The sequence below is a fragment of the Cricetulus griseus genome, chromosome 3, assembly GCF_003668045.3.
Source record: "Cricetulus griseus strain 17A/GY chromosome 3, alternate assembly CriGri-PICRH-1.0, whole genome shotgun sequence".
Classification (NCBI taxonomy): Eukaryota; Metazoa; Chordata; class Mammalia; order Rodentia; family Cricetidae; genus Cricetulus; species Cricetulus griseus.
The window spans coordinates 17,045,542-17,063,813 of NC_048596.1; the positions used below are offsets into that span (position 1 = coordinate 17,045,542).

General features: G+C 48.0%; 1 protein-coding gene across 1 annotated transcript in view; it reads left to right on the top strand.

Moving 5' to 3' along the window:
- Positions 1-15,231, top strand: part of Sec31b (SEC31 homolog B, COPII coat complex component) — a 29,330-nt gene extending 14,099 nt beyond the window's left edge. Inside the window, exons 11-26 of the mRNA XM_027407227.2 lie at positions 2,875-3,105; positions 4,668-4,742; positions 4,973-5,071; positions 5,337-5,436; positions 5,991-6,169; positions 6,410-6,536; positions 7,111-7,259; positions 8,074-8,247; positions 8,714-8,875; positions 10,710-10,884; positions 11,643-11,957; positions 12,178-12,236; positions 12,469-12,615; positions 12,872-12,979; positions 13,396-13,467; positions 13,656-15,231. Of these exons, the coding sequence (XP_027263028.1) occupies positions 2,875-3,105; positions 4,668-4,742; positions 4,973-5,071; positions 5,337-5,436; positions 5,991-6,169; positions 6,410-6,536; positions 7,111-7,259; positions 8,074-8,247; positions 8,714-8,875; positions 10,710-10,884; positions 11,643-11,957; positions 12,178-12,236; positions 12,469-12,615; positions 12,872-12,979; positions 13,396-13,467; positions 13,656-13,835 (2,352 nt within the window). The 3' untranslated portion in view covers positions 13,836-15,231. The remainder of the gene's footprint in view (positions 1-2,874; positions 3,106-4,667; positions 4,743-4,972; positions 5,072-5,336; positions 5,437-5,990; positions 6,170-6,409; positions 6,537-7,110; positions 7,260-8,073; positions 8,248-8,713; positions 8,876-10,709; positions 10,885-11,642; positions 11,958-12,177; positions 12,237-12,468; positions 12,616-12,871; positions 12,980-13,395; positions 13,468-13,655) is intronic.
- The last annotated feature ends 3,041 nt before the right edge of the window (positions 15,232-18,272 follow it).

Here is an 18,272-nt window from a genome sequence, read left to right on the forward strand (position 1 = left end):
TTGGTCAATCTGGCTTCTCCCCTCACTGTCACCATTCTGCAACCTGATGGACCTGCCAATCCTATCTAAGAGAAATCTACTGCTTTAGTCCTCATGCTTATGACAAACAGCCTGAAATTCTGAGATTTCTGTAACTCTTAAATGTTTGGACTAGTAACAAGGAAGGAAAGAAAGCATGTAAATTTTATCCTGTCGTTCTGCTGCTCAAAAGTTTTGAGCTTCCCCTGCCTTGTAGACTTAAGGCTATATATACACAGGGCTCATTTGCCTCCCCAGTTTCTTTTTCTGTCTCGTTCTCAGAAGTCCCTTGTAGTTCAGCTACATATGACTCGTTCCTACCCTATGAACAACTCCTCCTCACCTCTCTTGTGTCTTATCCTACTGAATCCTACAGTGGACTTTAAAGACCTCCTGCTTAAATACCACCTCCTCCATGTCACCTGTTCTTAACCTTAGTTCCCATTAGCCTCCATTCTGTAGAGGTCTGTATTCCTGTAAGTGTGTGTGTGTGTATGTGTGTGTGTGTGTGTGTGTGTGTGTGTGTGCGCGCGCGCGTGTGTGGAGACCCTGCTAAATAATAGATTCTGTAAGGCTAGAAAGTGCCTTGTTGATTTTCATATCCCCGGAGCAGAACTTTCTAAACTCTAATGTGAATAGAGATCACTTGAGAATCTTACTACAACTTGGATTCTGTTTCAGTGGTTCTGATATAGGGATCAAGATTTCCAACTTTCTAGCAAGTTTTCAAGTGCTATCTTTGCTGCTAGTCTGAAGACCAACACTTTGAGTAGCAAGGAGGCCCTGATGCAACTAACACACTGCTTTAGTATTAGATTTGATTTGAAAAAAAGATGAGACATTTTTGTGTTTAGAGTCAGCAGTTTTATTGCAAAGGCATGACTTAGGGATGTCTTTATAGAAGGAGAGTGGGCACTGCGGATGTAGCTTGTTTAGCATGCCCACATCCCTGGGTTTAAATGCCTCACACCACTGACTCCAACAAAAATGGCAGGGGCAGTAAGGTGAAGAGTTCTTGTCATATTTCTGTTGCTAATTAGTTAGGTAACTCTGAAGTGCCATTTAACCCCTCAGGACATCAGTGTTGTTGTTTGCTGCAGCTCCAGGCAATGAAACATGAACCACAAAACTCAACACAAACCATGTGGAGTTTATTGTGAAAGGGAACAAAGGGAGGGTTGGTGTCGGCCAACCAGGAACAGAAATGAAAAGAGAGAGAGCAGGTGGAAGGTGCTTGCTTCAAAGGGAAGCTTGCACATGCAGATAGAGTCCTTATGTGCCGTGACATAGCCATGCAGCACAGGGCCCTTTGAGCTGTCTAAGTTTCTGCCTGCATGCCAGTGTGAGTACCCTGCCAGTTGTCAGGGGGTGGGGCCAACTTAATGCCAAGATATCAACAATCAGTATCTTAACGTGTAAGACAGTAGTAGTAGTGCCTGCCCAGCATTCTGTAACATTGTCAAATACTATGCAAGTTATAATAAAAGACTGTTGAACACTAAGCTGTGCTCTAAAGTTTGTTCTGTAAATGACATAATTATGACTAGAAAATTCTCTAAGCAAGTGGAATTTAGAAGGGAAGATAATGACTAATTAGGGAGTGGAGCAGTGTGTCAATCTTGGTAACACATTGGAATAACTTGAGGGTTTCAAAAATTACTGGTGCTACTCTCACCCAGCTCCTGGTGTCCTTGTCTGAGGTGTGACCTGGTGACTGGAGAGCTTCTCAGAAGTTTTACTGTGTGGCTGAGATTGGGAATGTTTGGAGAAAGGATTGTTAAACCTCTGATTTTGTACCATCTGTTTGATGTAAAATGTCAGATTTGGCTGGCTGGATGCCTCAAGTGGAGTGGTGTTGTAGGTAAAGGCACAGAAGTGGAGATGAAGCAGTCATTTTTGGAATGTTGAGCAGTCACATAAATAATCAAGAACAAAGATGCTGGGGTAGACATGTTTGGCCCTAATTTTGGGGGGTTTTGTGCATGCCAGAGGAGTGTAAGTGATCTCCCGTGATCTCTCAAACCATTATACAATCTAGAGTAGCAACAGGGTTGTGTGAGCAGTAGGGCAGGCTCTAAGCCTTGGATTGGAAGAATGGAGAAAGACAAAGGCTAACAAGTCTTCTAGCGATGTAGGTGTGCTAACAAAGGGCGTAGGAAGAAGAGTACCTGAATAGGAGACATTGAACCAGGAGAGGGAAGACAAGCTTAGCTATGGTGGTATAGATAGCCTATGATAGTACCGCCTTGCTTGCTCTAGGTGCCTGAGAAATGGTGGTACTAGGACTGAGAAGTGGGAGAGAGTACCAAGTAGTGATATTTTATCTTGTCATGGTAAGACGGCTATAGGACCCATTCCTGTTCCATCCTAGAAACTTTCTATTGGCGTCCCATCTGTCTTGGTCACTGTCCATTGTTGTGAATAGACACCATGACCAAGACAACTCGTATAAAAAAATCACTTAATTGGGGGCTTGCTTATACTTCAGAGGTTTAGTTCATTATCATCAATGTGGGTGAGATGGTAGGATGCAAGCAGGCATGGCAGCTGGGACATTTACATCCAAATCTGTAGGCAGCAGGAAGAGAGAAAGCCACTGGGCCTGGCTTGGGCCCTTGAAACCTCAAAGTTCACCTTCAGGACACACTTTCTCCAGCAAGGTCACACCTTCCAGCCCTTCCCAAGTAGTGCCACTCCCTGATGACCAAGCATTCAAATCTATGAGCAATAGGGGCTATTCTCACTCAAACCACCACACTTATCCAAGGTCTGATTAACAGATAGCCTTCTCTGAAATCTTAACTTGGCTATTGGCTTGAAAGTATAACCTTCTCCTTTTTTACATTTCCTCACCAGTTTGGGGGAAAGCTGGTTACCTTTGGCCTTCCCAGCATCCCTGTCCAACAGTTGCCACAGCCTTGTCCCCACCCTGTCTACATCAGTCAAGTCGTCACAGAATCAGAGTTCCTGACTCGGTCAGCCATGCTGCAGGAGGCCTTGGGATCTGGAAATCTCCTTAATTATTGTCAGAGCAAGATTCAGCAAGCTTCACTGCCATGTGAAAAGATGTTCTGGCAGTTCCTGAAGGTAGGAGGCTTGAAGGCTGCCTGTTCTTCCCTAAAGATCCAGGACTCCAGCCCTTGTCAACTCCAGGAGACATTGCAAGCACCCCGTGACCCATTCAAGAAGCCCATCCCCTAACTCTGGACACAGGCTCTTTATCTTTTGCCTCTACCCTTTCTAGAGGCTCAAAGGCCACTTGAAAAGATTGCGGAGGATGGGAGTTAGTGCTATTGTTGGTGTCCAGGATATTTTACTAACCAAGGAAAGTGCTTTCATAGTATCATGCCAAAGGGAAGATTCATTGGAGGGTTACATGAACATAAGGAGTTTGGGATTTGTTTGATGTAACCCAGGGCAGGTCCCTGTTGGGCCACTTCAGCACTAGAGATGTAGTTATAGTCTTCACTATGTCATTGTAACATGGAGGAGCGTGTGCTTGTCAGCAGACATGAGAATTAACTTGTGACAGAGTACTTGCTTAGGATGCATGAAGTTTGGTACTCTCTCTCTCTCTCTCTCTCTCTCTCTCTCTCTCTCACACACACACACACACACTTATATGTGAACACATACAAAAGGACATGTGTATACACTCACACACATGTGCCCACATGCATATACACACAAAATAGGTAAATTAGTGTAAATGAAGATACTCAGAGCTGTCTGTCACATGGTTTCTGAAGCTGGGTATGGAGGGACAGTCAAAGGAAAAGCATGGAAGGAGGAGGAAGGCAAGAGATTGTCAGAGAGATTACAGTCAGAATCCACTGTTCAGTGTGGAAGAAACGAAGAGTGGAGGTCAGCTGGCCCACAGTCGTGGCCCCTGGTGTCTGGGTTCTGAGTGGGAAGCTGATTCTGTGCACTGTACTTGTGCGGCTCCTACCAGGGTCTTCTCAACTCTGTGTTTAGATTCCCGAGACCACTGTAGGTTACACTCGGCATCAGTCTCCTCAGAAGGGTTGGAGACCAGGAGCACAGCTTATGACAGGGCAGTGCCAGTGGTACTCTTCTGTGGCCAAGTCTTTTCAGTAGTTCATGCAGCAATTCAGAGTCCCTTTAGCTCCCCACACAGCTCAGATGCAAGGAGATGACCCAGGTGGGCACAAGTAGATATATAAGGTGCCCTGACTTAGAGCTGCTCAGGCAGAAAGGCCAAGGGTCAGTTTCAGAGACCCCAGAGGGATATGTCCAGTAACCCGAGTCCATGAAGCCAGAAAAACCCTGACATGGTGTCCATGTCAGTCATTTACGGTTTGCATAGTTCCACGCCAGATGCAGTAGTGCCTCAAAGCAACTGATGTTTTACTCTCATCAGGTTACCAGGGTGACTGAGTTAGGAAGTCAGCTGAAGGTACACGTCTCATGTAGAAGTGGCAGAGGGCTGTGATAATACTGTCCACAGCCCAGCAAAAGCCAGATCTGAGGAAGGAAGGGAAGAGGCGGCATCACTGTTTTGAGGGAACTTTTGATGGCACATGGAACTGTATTTCAGGGCACGCTTGTACAAATGTTCATCGTGGGACAGGAAAAGGGCCATTCACCTGCATTTAACGGAAGTGCTTCTGCTTTTTCCTGTTCCTTAGGTGACCTTCGAGCATGACTCTAGGCTGCAGTTCCTCAGGCTGTTAGGCTTCAGCAAAGATGAGCTTCGGAAGAAGGTAAGCTTTTTATGCCAGAAGCATACTTGCTTTAGTGAGCAAATAACCCTGCTGGAGGAAACTGCCCCAGCTCACCTGGCCATAGTTCCCCACAGATGTGTGTTTTACCTCCTGGAATTCGTCTTTTCTCCAGAGAAGTGGGTGAAGGATCTTGGAGAGTATAGTTGGTGGGGTATGGGGGAAGGGGCATAAGGCCCTGAAGAGTGGTACTCATAAGGCTTTCCTCACAGGTGGACACATGCTTGAAGAATGACTTGAAGTTAGGGGGAAGCCCTCAGCTTGAAGCAGTTGACCTCAAAAGGGACAGACCACACACCTTCTGCCACCAGGTATGGTAGGAGGCCAGGCCCACCTGACTTGAGGTAGCATAGGAGACCTGCCTTTTAGGAACACTGTCCTTGCTGGCCCTTCTGGAGAAGTCTTTGCTCTGTTGGGGCCAGAGTAAGACACAGAGTCCGCGGGGTTCTTCCCAAACCCACCTGTACACTTCTAGTTTCATGCACTAGGGCACAACTAGTAGAGCTTTGGTGAGAGCATGCACTGTATTCTCTGGTTTGGGTTCCTACACGGTGACATCTGTCCTTCTGAGTACAGGCCTCCAAACACACCACTGAGGAAGCCTCTGCATCCTCAGCATTCTTTGATGAGCTACCTCCTCAGAACATGACTCCATGGGAGATTCCCACCACAGAAGGTACCCTGGCCCCGGGGAAGCAGTGGGCCCAGAGGGTTTGGTTTTAACAGTCCCTTTTTGCCTCCTGTCTCCCACCTAAAATCTCAGCTGTGGATGGGTCTTGTACCAGAGCCCTAGTGCTCTCTCTAGTCAGAGTCTAATGATGAGTGCTGCCTATGGATGGCCTTCTACTGAGGTCTTTTTCCATGCCTTAGTTTTCTTGTTAAAAGGACTGCAACCTTGCCCATGCTAAGAAGGCATACATCATGCCTGAGATCCTATACACAAGGCCCTCTCTGTTTTGAGTTCTATTTTAGAAAGTTACAGTTGGACCAGAGCAGCCCTGGGACACTACATTTTGTTGTCCAGAAGTGAAACTTGGGACTTTTGTGGAACCAGGCGGGCTGAATTAGAGAGAGAGTTCGCAGACAGGCCTCCAAACACACCATGGAGGAAGCCTTCACATCCTGTCTTATTTGAAAAGTTGGAAACCAAAGGGGGAAGTTCTGTGGGTCTTGAGGGACAAGGAGCGAGTGTGTGAGGGCCAGCTAACGGGGTGAGGTGCCTCTGTGTAGACACTGATGGACTCCTGAGCCAGGCTCTGCTCCTTGGGGAACTGCGGCCTGCTGTGGAGCTGTGTGTGCAGGAAGAACGCTTTGCTGATGCCATCATCCTGGCCCAGGCTGGGGGAGCAGAGCTGCTGAAGTGGACACAAGAACACTACTTGGCCAAGAGGAGAACCAAAATCTCTCCGGTACTGCCCACCATGCAGGAGAAGAAGGGAGGGGATCACCTGGGCCTGGGCAAGCGGAGACCCATCTGGGGACTGGTGTTTGGAATCCACCTGTCTCCCGACTCTAACAGTGCTACTTCAGTGCTAGTTCTGTTGGGTGTTCTGACATGAGTGGCTTTATTAGAACATCCCTGCGTTCGACACCTACTGACTCTGCTGGATGGAAAGCCGAGGGTCTTTTTCCCTTTCTGCCCAGTACAGCTTCTAGCCTGTGTTATAAAGAAGGATTGGAAAGACCTCGTATGTGCCTGTAGCCTGAAGAACTGGAGAGAAGCGCTGGCCTTGCTACTGACATATTCAGGGTCAGAGAAATTCCCTGAGCTATGTGGTAGGTGTGATTCAGCACACGCCAACAGACTTACACAAGGAGGAGGCAGAGTGTCAATCAGTCTGGATCCTGGAAGGCAGGGCTCAGCCAGGAGACAGGGATTGTAACATCTCGTATCCTGGAGGTGTCATGTATGTTCCCTTATTCCTCTATGTCATCTTGTGGCAAGTTCTTTGCCTTTCTCTATAGAGCTAGGTTAGTCTGAGTTACCTTTGTTTAAAAGATTTCTTTTTTGTTTTTATTTATGTCTATGAGTATTTTTGCTTGTATGTATATATAAGTGAATGTACCCTGTGTATGCCCGGTATGGAAGACAGAAGTAGACAGATTCCCTGGAACTGGAGTTGTAGATAGTTTGAGCTACTGTGAGCTCTGGGAATTGAACCCATGCCCTCTAGAAGAGCAATGTGTTCTCTTCACCACTGAGCCATCTCTCCATCCTCCTGAGTTACATCAGAGTTATTGTAGACTCTTGTGTCAGAGCTCACAGTAGTCCACTTGTTCCCAAACATGGGAAGGAAGAATCATAGCACAGGAGAGCTATGCTGGTAACCAAATTTGCATCTCTCCACAGACATGCTGGGAACTCGAATGGAGCAGGAGGGAGGCAGGGCACTCACCTCTGAAGCCAGACTCTGCTACGTGTGCTCGGGGAGCGTGGAGCAGCTGGTAGAGAGCTGGACAAAATCCCTCCAAAAAGCCTCATGCCCCATGGCTCTGCAGGTACCTCTTCTCTGCAAGTTCTAGCCACTCCAGGCTCACAGGAGGGGCTCGTAGTAGGATATGCAGCTAAGAGAAGTGAGTCGTATGCAGCTAAGAGAAGTGAGTCATATGCAGCTAAGAGAAGTGAGTCCTATGCAGCTAAGAGAAGTGAGTCGTATGCAGCTAAGAGAAGTGAGTCGTATGCAGCTAAGAGAAGTGAGTCGTATGCAGCTAAGAGAAGTGAGTCGTATGCAGCTAAGAGAAGTGAGTCGTATGCAGCTAAGAGAAGTGAGTCGTATGCAGCTAAGAGAAGTAAGCTGGAGCTGTGTGTGAGGGAAGAGCAGAGCGGCCTCAGCGTCTGCTGCCCTATTCCTCAGGATGCCACGCTTGGGAATGAGCCTTCATAAAATTTCCCATGCCAGCATTCATCATACAAGTCAATTTAATGTTTGATACATCGTTTCTGTGAAATATTCTGTGGATCTAAACTGTACCCGGTGCTCTGTGGGTAAGCAGAGATGGTGAAGTCATATGTGTGTGAGGAGACCAGAGGCTCACATGAAATGATTAGTATAGAAGCGTCCGCTTGATGACATAGCAACAAAGGACCAAAAGTACCAAGAAGAGAATTCAAGACCCAGACACAGTCATTGATCCCAATGTTAACAGCCTAGGAATCGAGGCCTCCTCTGTCGTGTCTCTTACAGTGATTGTTGCCTTCACCACGGTGTGTTCAGGTGTTCTCCTTTCCATGCTGTGGTGTTCCTGGGTGAGCCACCTGGACATGGCGAGATGAACCTGGAAGGTGTTGATTACCTGCTCCTTGTCCCTACAGGACCTGATGGAGAAGGTGATGGTCCTTCGCAGGAGCTTGGAGCTACTGCAGGGTTCTGACAAGATGAACCTAGGTCCTGCCACAGCCTACAGGCTCACCCAGTACGCCAGTCTCCTGGCAGCCCAGGGCAGCCTAGCCATTGCCATGAGCTTCCTACCCGGTGATTGCATCCAGGTGAGAGTGGCCATGATAAAGGCTACATCGTCGTATTCATTTATCTAACACTAAGCACATCCATGTTTAGGCACTATGCTAATGCTGTAGCCCCTGGGAGAAATAAGGTCCCTTAGGCAGCTCACAATCTGTTGGGAGAGATCATGTTAGAAACTTACAGTGTCATAATAGAAGATTACACTAATTTCTGTGGCACATCAGGGAAGAGGCTGATTTTTCTGAAGGCTTTCCAGTGGTTAAAGCAGTTGAACTTCAAAGAAAAGCACATATAGGGCACTCCCAGCAGGGAGAGAAGCCAGGAGGGAAGGCATACCAGTGTTTGGCAGGGATTAGGGAACTTTGGGTCTCTTCAGGTTACTAAAGAATATAGAGAGCAACCCAAAGTTTGTTGAATGAAGCCAGGCTTCATCAAGAAGATGTTTGTTTGTTTTAGTTTCCTAACAGCTCTTCCTTATTACAACTTTAGCCAGCAGTTCAGCAGCTGAGAGATCGACTTTTTCATGCCCAAGGCTCTGCTGTCGTTGGCCAGCAGGCTCCCGCTTTCCCTTTTCCCCGGGTTGCTGTAGGAGCTACTCTCCACCCAAAAGCGATATCACCATATAGAATGGGATCCCAGCCTCCTCACCAGGTAAGAACTTACCTGTTAATTCATTTATCCATCCATTCCAAAGTATTTATGTACCAGGATGGCTGTAGACACTTGGAATACTTTAGTGAACAAAGCCAGGTGGAAATTCCCAGCTTTGTAGAACCATGCTAGATTCAGTTATTTTTCTAATAACTGTTTATTGAACAAACACTAGGATCTTAGAACATAAAGAACACAGACTATAATCTTTGCCCTCAAGTAGTTCGTCTAGAGAAAAGAAAAATATTGTCTTAGGGTTTCTAATGCTGTGAAGAGATACCATGACCAGAGCAACTCTTATACAGGAAAGCATTTCACTGGGGTGGTTTGCAGTTTCAGAGGCTTAATACATTATCGTCATGTTGGGACATGGTGGCGTGCAGGCAGACAGTGGTGCTGGAGAAGGAGCTAAGAGTTTTACATCTGAATCCACAGACAACAGGAAATAAACTGAGTACCACACTGAGTATAGCTTGAGCAAAGGAGGCCTCAAAGCCCCCCCCTTCCCCCCAGTGATACGTGATACACTTCCTCCAACGAGGCCATACCTATTCAAACAAAGCCGTACCTCCTAATAATGCCATTCCCTTTGGGGGCCATTTTCTTTCAAACCACCACAGATGTATTAAAAAATGTAATAGAATTCAGAATAGCCATGATTGCAGTATGACAGAGCACTATGGGAATATATAGAAGAAAAAGAAATTTGTGTGTGTGTGTGTGTGTGTGTGTGTGTGTGTGTGTGTGTGTATGCTGGGGAGTGCAGCTCAGGGAATATTCTAAAAAAGTATTACATTTAAAAAAAGGTTTATTGGCTTATTTATATTTTTATTCACATATATATGTGTGCCTGTGTGTGGATGCTCACAGAGGCCAGAAGAGGGTGTCAGATTTCCTAGCACTGGAGTCACAGGTAACATAAGCCACCTAATGTGTGCTGGGAACTTTTTGTGTGCGTGCATGCGTGCGTGCGTGCGTGCGTGCGTGCGTGTGTGTGTGTGTGTGTGTGTGTGTGTAGTTTTGTGACAGGGTCTCACCATATAGTCCTGGTAGATCTAGAACTCACTATGTAAACCAGACTGGTCTTAAATTCACAGAGTTATGTCAGCTTCTGCCTACTAAGTACTGGGATTTTATGTCTGCCACACAATACTGAACTTGAAAAAGATTTTTTTTTTTAAATCTTTTCAGTTTTTTGAGACAGGGTTTCTCTGTGTAGCCCTGGCTGTCCTGGAACTCACAGGAACTCTGGAGACCAGGCTGGCCTCGAACGTGGAGGTGCACCTGCCTCAGCCTCCCAAGTGCTGGGGTTAAAGGGGTGTACCACCACCCCCGGCCCCTGAAAAAGAGTTTTTAATGTATTATATTTAGTGTGTGTGCATGTGTGCGCGTGTGCGTGCGTGCGTGCGTGCGTGCGTGCGTGCGTGCGTGCGTGTGATACTGCATGTGTAGAAGTCAAAGGACAAACTGTGGGAACCAGTTCTCTTCTTCTGCCATGTGTATCAAAGTATTTCATCATTCCTTGATTGGATACTAAAGGTTAAGCTATTTAGACAAAGGATGGCTACATTACGTCTGCTTCAGGCCCAGGGGACAAATGTGCAAACACACCAAAATAAGAGGAAACAACAGCCTTCTGAGGAGTCGGTAAAACACCAGTGGGTTGTGATCTTGGGATGGAGTTAAACAAAGGAATAACAGGTGGGAAATAGACGGCGAACATCTGGCATTGTGTATTGGAGAATTTAGGCTTGACCCTGGTGTTGCTACAGAGAGGGGGCATGGAAGAAATGGCCACATCACACCAGCTCCCTGACCCTCTTCTCCTACACAGGTCCCAGCTCCATCTGCAAGGCCAAGGGCCACAGCTCAGCCGTCATTAGTGACACCCTTCACACCCTCCCACCTCAGCCCTTCTCAGGGCTCACAGACACAGTCTGCAAGAGACTACAGGGTACCTGGGCCCCAGGCAACCCTGCCTCTGCGTTTTGGCCCTGGAGTAAGGCCTGGTGAGTAAGAGAAGCTCTCCTCTGGCAGAGTACAGGGTTCTCAGGAAAGGCAGACAAACTGCCTTCCAGTCCATGCTGATGACCCTAGACAGAACACTGTTGTTTGGGGACAGGATCTCCTGTAGCCCAGGCTAGCTTCAAAGTTGCTGTGTAGCCAAGGATGACCTTAAACTGATCTTTCTGCCTTTCCCTCCAAGTGTTGCAATTACAGGGTATACCAAACTTGTTTTGTCTTTTTAATAAGTTTACAATTCTTTTTTTTTGAGAAAATTGCTTTGAGATTAAAGTCTGAATTCCTAATAGTGTCTTTTACTGAACCCCTCCTCATAGTCTCTCTCTCTCTCTCTCTCTCTCTCTCTCTCTCTCTCTCTCTCTCTCTCTCTCTCTCAATCTGTGTTTAAAGACTTTGGCAATATACCAAAGTCATTTCAATTCACTAATATTGTTTTGAGGGTCAAATAAGGACTACAATTAAAAAGCACTTTGAAAATTGTAGATTTCTCTCTGCATGTACTAATGATTCCTTGTTATTATCAGTTGTGGGTTTACAATTGTTTTTTGGTATGGACTCTTGCTTGTCTTCAAATTACTGGTCTCAAAAGGTCTTGTCTCAGCATCCCAGGTGTCACTAAAGGTGTGTCTCATCACACTCGCTTTTTTTTTTTACTTGTGTTGCTGATTTGTTTCTGAATGGTATTCTCCGAGTCTTCCCCAAAATGAAGTTTGATGATAAATTATCTATTTCTATTCTCCTTCAGCCTTACCTCAGCCACAGCTGTTAGGAGGACAAAATGCTCAGGCTGCAAACCCGGTTGGATTCTCTGAAACATGGCCTCTTCCTGGTGCCCCCCCACTCATGGCAAACCCAGACACCATGCAGCCTGGCTCTAGTCCCCTGCCTGAGACTCCTAGACTACTCCCTCTGCCTCCAATGGGACTGCCAGGTCCCAGCCCTCTGAGTTCCCTGCCCTCAGCCTCTCCTGTCAGTTTTCCTGTGGCTTACCCTCCTGGAGGGACAGGGGCTCGGTGCTCCAGTACCCCCCTGAGCACTGGCACCTTGACTCCTCATCCAGGTCAGTCTTCTTTCCACACTCCTTCTTGGGGGGTCATTGCCTCCTCTCTTCTCATCCCACCACTACTTTGGGAGTCTTTTCTTCTAAGGCCCTTTGCCAGTCAGGAGTATGACTGATATACAGAGGCAGACTATGACTAAAATAACTTTTCCAGCTTTTAGATGAACATTTCCAAGGTCCTTCACCACGCCCCTAAAGTCCCCCATTTCCTGTTCTTTAGGATCTCAGGATGCCTGGCGAGTTGCTCCAGCCACCCAGGAAAGCCTCCCGAGGAGAAAGGTAGCTGCATCTTTCCCTCCCTAGTGACCCACTTCCTAGTTCTTTAAGAATTCAGCTCCACCCTTCCAGTCTTTACTCCCCTCTGAGTTAGTGTGTACCTCTCAGCAGCTACCTTTTCCTCCTGCACACATCTTCTGTTTTTCAGTTCTCTGCTCCCAATCCTGTTTCTTGTTCAGAATCAGAGCATGTGGTGTCTCATGGTTCACTCATACGCTTTTCTTTATCTCCTTAGTTGCCAGAGACATTTATGCCTCCAGCACCGATTACAGTTCCGGTTATGTGCCTTGGCCCTGAGCCACGACAGGCCCTGCTGCCACAGCCCCAGGTCTCCAGTGTGAGCTGGTCTCCTCCCGGAGCCCCAAGAGAACGCAGCCTGCAGGTGACAAGAACAGTGAGTCCTCTCCCCTGGGGCGTCCTCTCCCCTGGGGTGCCTTCTAGCCTTACTTGTGCAAGAAACGCTAGATCGTAGAAACCAGATTACTTGAGCTGAGGATGTCCTTCTTGCAGAGAAGGGGAGGGGTGGCTCTGAGCTCTGCCTTGATGGAAGCATGACCTTAAGTCACAGGTGACTGAGCCAAGGGAAGCCATGAGGACATCTTGCCTTGAGTTCTTCCTCACTGTTCCCGAATTAACAGCTCCAGCAACTGCCTCCTGAGAAGAAGGAGCTGCCCGCAGAACATCAGTGCTTGAAGGACAGCTTTGAGGCACTTCTTCAGCGCTGTTCCCTGTCTGCCACTGACCTGGTAAGTGTGAGCCTTGCCACAGTGCCTCCTCACACCCTCAGTAGGCCACTATGGCCTCGCATGGAGACCAGGTCCCTTACTACCTGGGACATATTGGCCCTATCTGGTACTTCCTTGACGTCCAAATGAAGAGGGGAGGGCTTGGAGTCTGCTCCGAGTCCCTCTTCCCAATAGCAGGACCAGAGAGCTTGGAGGTTTACGACAGCAAGGCATATTAGAAAATGGGTGGGGCTGGAGGAAGAAAGCTGCCATTCACTCACTCGCTGTGTCACCAGAGCAAGCCTCTTGCCATCTTTGGGTCTCTGAAATGAAGGAAATAGCACTGAGCCACCCTAGCTGTGTATCTCATGGATGTCTATAGTGCTGTATGGGATGAGCCTTGAGGGTGGTGTCAGAATCCACTGTTCTCCCCACAGAAAACAAAAAGGAAGCTGGACGAGGCAACCCAGCGTCTAGAATGTCTATATGAAAAGCTCTGTGAGGGGACAGTAAGTACCTGACTGACTTCCCTGCCTGGTGCCTCTCCACTGCCACCTGTGGTCAGAGGAAGCCCAGTGTCCCTTCTGCCCCTGAGTCTCAGAGCCATCTCCCTGAACTTGGGTCTCTTACCCTTTCCACACTGTCTGAGTTGGGGCTGGGCCGGGCTCATCTGATCTAAGGGTCGATCCCTCCGCAGCTCTCACCGCATGTCCTGGCTGGACTCCACGAAGTTGCCCGATGCGTGGATGAAGGCAGCTTTGAGCAGGGTCTTGCAGTGCATGCCCAGGTGGCGGCCTGCAGCAGCTTCAGCGAGGTATCCAGCTTCATGCCTGTCCTGAAGGCTGTCCTCACCATCGCACACAAGCTGCAGGGCTAAGCCAGGCAGCAGAAAGGGGGAGTTTTTCAACAGATTGTTTGTTTCTCCCAATCTTCTCCCCTTGCTGCCAGGTATGTGACGCTGGGGGCTTGGTTCCACGCCAGCTGAGTGCCTGTTTCTTACCCCTTCATGCCTGCCCACCTGGCCTTACCCAGGGTGCTTTCTGAGGTAAAGCACAGAGTGAGCTCTTGCTTTCCCTAATGTGGCAGTCCAGTGGGGTCTGCACCAGGACGGCTTACACAGGGTTATCCTATTCGGATGGCTTCTGAAGAGAGTAAACAGTGTCCTTCGTTCAGTCTGCCTCTGCCATGACCTATCTATCCTATAGGTCTTTTATTCTTTCGCTTCTGGAGTTTGAGTCCAACTGCACTTTCCCTCTGCCTCTGTCTTCATATTTTCAGGTCCATATTTATTGTAGCCCCAGGGATTTGGAGAGAATTGGTTGATGTTCACTTTTTCAACAAGTCATGGACATGAGAATTGGGTGTGGGTGTTGAGTAAAATCAAGAGAGGAAACTGGCCCTTTAAAAATGGAACTTTGTCTCATGTATTAGTATCCCTCAGGGTGGGCTGTGTTAGTGGCAAGTGAAAGAGGCGAAGTGCCCTCTGTTTAGGCTATGAAGGAGAGGCCTGCGGAACAGCAGTTCTCACCCTGTGGGTCACGACCCCTTTGGGGGTCGAATGACTCTTTCACAGGGACTGTCTAAGACCATGGGAAAACACGTATTTATATTACAACCCACTACAGTAGCAAAATTACAGTTATGAAGTAGCAATGAAATAATTCCATGGTGGGGGGTCACACTGAGGAACTGTATTAAGGGGCACAGCATTAGGAAGGTTGGGATCCTGCTGTAGAGAATGACCTTTGACACTACCTAGGCTTGAGCCTGGCCTACATGCTGCCTTAAACCATCCAGTCTGTGATTTTTAAGCCCGATTCTGGAATCAGAGCTGGGCTTCTCAAAGGATCCAGAGCCCTTCTTCCCTTCAGCTACCTTCTGTCTCCAATCTGCCTTCTCTGTCACACTTTCATGCTGACCTCTTCAACAGTGCAATAAAGCCATCTGCTTTCCAAAGTTGTTTCCCAATCCTTGTCTCCTCTGGATCCTACTTAGCCGCTGCTTCCCATTCAAGAGCAGAGGCCTTGCTTCCTGTACTATATAGGAAGGCAGGAGAGAGGTCTGGGGAGAGATAAGTACTAAAATATTGAGGAAAATAACTATAAAAATTATGTGTATGAGTGTTTACCCTGCATGTATATCTGTGTACTATGTTTAGTACTGATGCCTACAAAGGCTGGAAGCAGGCACCTAATGGGTGCCGGCAATTGAACCCATGTCCTTTGGAAGAGCAGCCATCTCTTCAGCCCAAGAAAATAAATTTTTTAAGTGTAGTCCCATGGACTTGTGCTGCAGGCCTTTCCTTGCAGTGTCTGTGTGTGTGTGGGGGGGGGGGGATGTCTGTCTGTCTGTCTGTCTCCATCTGTGCCTGACAGTTAGCTGCAGGGTTTCCCCCACACCACTTCAGGGCTGAACTCAGCTGCACAAAGGGCCTGGGTGTGAAGCCAGGGGGTACCAGCCCTAATCCTGTTGTCGATCCCATCATGTCTGCAGGCTAGATGTGTGTGTTTGGGAGGGAGGGATTGTTAGGCAGTATTTGTTTGTAAAGCCACTTGCTCTTCAGATAATACGTGTGCTAACTTCTATTGATGAAGCAGTGTGAGCCCCAGCAAAGTCCTTTCCCAAAGTGTCTTTGAAGCCAGGAGCCCATTGAAGGGAAGAAAGGCCGGGAGAGGGGATTAGTTTGTTCAGCAGCTGTGAATTTCAGTGGGAGGTTGATGAACTCTGAAGTCTTTGTTTAAATTAAAGGGGGGGAGGGAAAAAAAAGCGGCTGCTGGAGCGAGAGCCCCACTTGGGGCCCTGAACTAACACAAGGAGAAGTCTGAGCTGCGGGGAGCTGTGTACTAACTGCGGAGACTTTTCCCAAACACTTTCGGAAAAGGTGTTGTGAGGAGAGAAGGGGGCGGAGGGGCGGATTAACATGTGAAATGAAGTTTTCATTGACTCCGGCGGGGGTAGAAGGCTGTTTTAATGGCATTTTGTTCCCCTATTTTCTCTCCTTGAGCTCTTTAGAGATATTGTTTTGCTAAGACAGGCTTTCTTCCCTCTTCTTTCCAGTCTGAGGATTGCCTCTATGGGAGCCAACATAAATATTTCTCCTCCAGGAATGTGGGTTAATTAAAAGGAAACGAATGACTGGAAGCATCCAATCCAGACCGACAATAGGCGAGTGCCCCGGCTGCCCTCCCCTCCCACCACCACCCGCGCTACCAGCGTGCCAAGGACGACCCTTTCTCTCTTTGCACTGACCTGTTCCTAAGGCCAAGTGAGGCTGAGATTCTTTTAAAGAAAAGAAAGCCCTGGTTCACAGGCCAGGGACAGGAAGGAGACCGTGTTTTGCTCACCCCACCCAGTGTTCTCGTCACTTCTCAGGACCTCCCTCCACTTCTGTCCTCAGACTGAGACAGATGGGCTCCTTGAGAGCAGACAAGAGGAAGGAAGGGGTCTGGGTGGCTGTGCCACCCCACACTAACTTACCAGCCTGCCGGGTTTCTCAACATCGGCTTAAATATGTAGAGCAAAAGGTTTGACTAGCTGACCTCAGAGGTGCCTAGCCTTCCTAGTCAGCAGTTCTAGAGTTGTCTGCAAAGCCGTGGTGTTTTAGTGTAAGCCAAGAAGCTGTGCACTGAGGGGTACTGATGTGTTTGTTGTTAGCTGGCTCCACTCCCGTGTTCACTGCATGAACAGTGCATGAAGGCATAATGCATGGGGGGGGGGGCGCAGTATCTCCTTTATAGAACTGGAATGAACCGGGTGTCAGTCATACCCACTCGGGGATACAAAGCAACTAAGAACCTTTATATTTTCAGCTGCGTTGCCACGTTTTCTTCTGTACACTATCTAGTAACTGACCAGTGAGACAGTGGGATTAACACATATTGTTGCTTTGTTGGGGAAAAGAAAGGATAATTTGGGAGACTAAGAAGGCACAGATAAGAAATGAGGGAGGAAAAAAGGCATTTTACCGATAGAGCTGGAAGTGAAGTATATCTCCTGCTAAAGAAGAGAAAAAACAGCCCCAATTAAGTGCTGATAGGACCAGAGGATGCATAGAGGTCTGACTTGGCCAGTGTCAGAGGCAGGCAGTCTGCTCTTCCAGGGCACGGGGGCTTTGGCGGTCCGTGTGAGCTCTGTACTTCCTTTAGGAGAAGGGCAATGAAGTAAAGAATTTGGCTGGCTCTGCTCCAGAAGTGCTGTGGATGCCCACACCCAGGACTAGCCTAGGGCGGGAGCAGCTATGGGGAAGGTCTGGACTGAACTGGCTCTTCTGTTGCCAGATCCCCATTTCCTAAACAAGTCCCTGCTGGACTGCCCATCTCCGAGAAAGGAGCCTCAGACTCAGAAGCCCCTAGCTCTTGGCTTCCAAGTGAATGCATTAGTGGAAGGTTTACGTGGGTGATTTACTAATCCTGGCAGATTAACCTCAGTCAAATCAAGCTAACTACTTAGACCATGAGGGGAGGCTACAGGGAGATGGTACCCTGCCAAAGTGGGAGGGAGGAGGGAGCTTAGAGGTTAAGTTTCTACTCTGCCTTCCCCTCACCATCCCAGTGAGTTCAGGATGTGGGGTGGGAGGTGTACGTATCAGAGACTGAAATAAATTAAAAGGTCAAGGTCTGAACATCCTATTAGCAACAGTTTCATAGCAGGGGGATTACTTATGGAGAAAAGTATCCAATGTTCTGAGTCCTGCCTATTTGAGGACCAGGTGTGGGGCCAGGCTTCTCCTTCCTATGCCCTGACTTTAGGGATAGAGATCCAAAAATTGCCTTGATTTACCCATCTTGGCTCAGAGGGTCAAAGCCCTTTGGAGAAGGAGACAAGGTATAGATGGCTGCTGTGATCAGGGAATGATTGCCAGCCGACCTCTGCCTCTGCTAGACCTCTTGGGTGTGTCTGAAGTATCTTTGGTGTTTAGGAAGGTCACTGCTCAGCTGATGAAGTCCATCAATGACATGCTGTCACAACTGTGTGCGTTGGTTTCTGGGGTTCCCTCTTTCCCCATATTCAGAGGCTTTCTCGTTTCCAGTTCTTTTTTGTTTTTTTTCCAGGACAAGTAGGGAAATGAGCAGACAAAATGTCAGATTCCTGAGGAGTCAACATCAGGGGATCTAGGGCTAGACCGTAGTCCCTGGAGGCTCTGGCTCCCAGGAGGACGGTGCAGCTGTCTTTACCTGGACTCTGCCTGTCTGAGAGGGTTCTTTCCTCGGTCTGAAAAAGCTAGGCCCAGCATTAAGACAGCTGGGGTCCGGGATAGGGTAGGGTGAAATGAAGGGAATCGCCTGGTTTGGTCCTTTTCTCTGGAACAATTGTG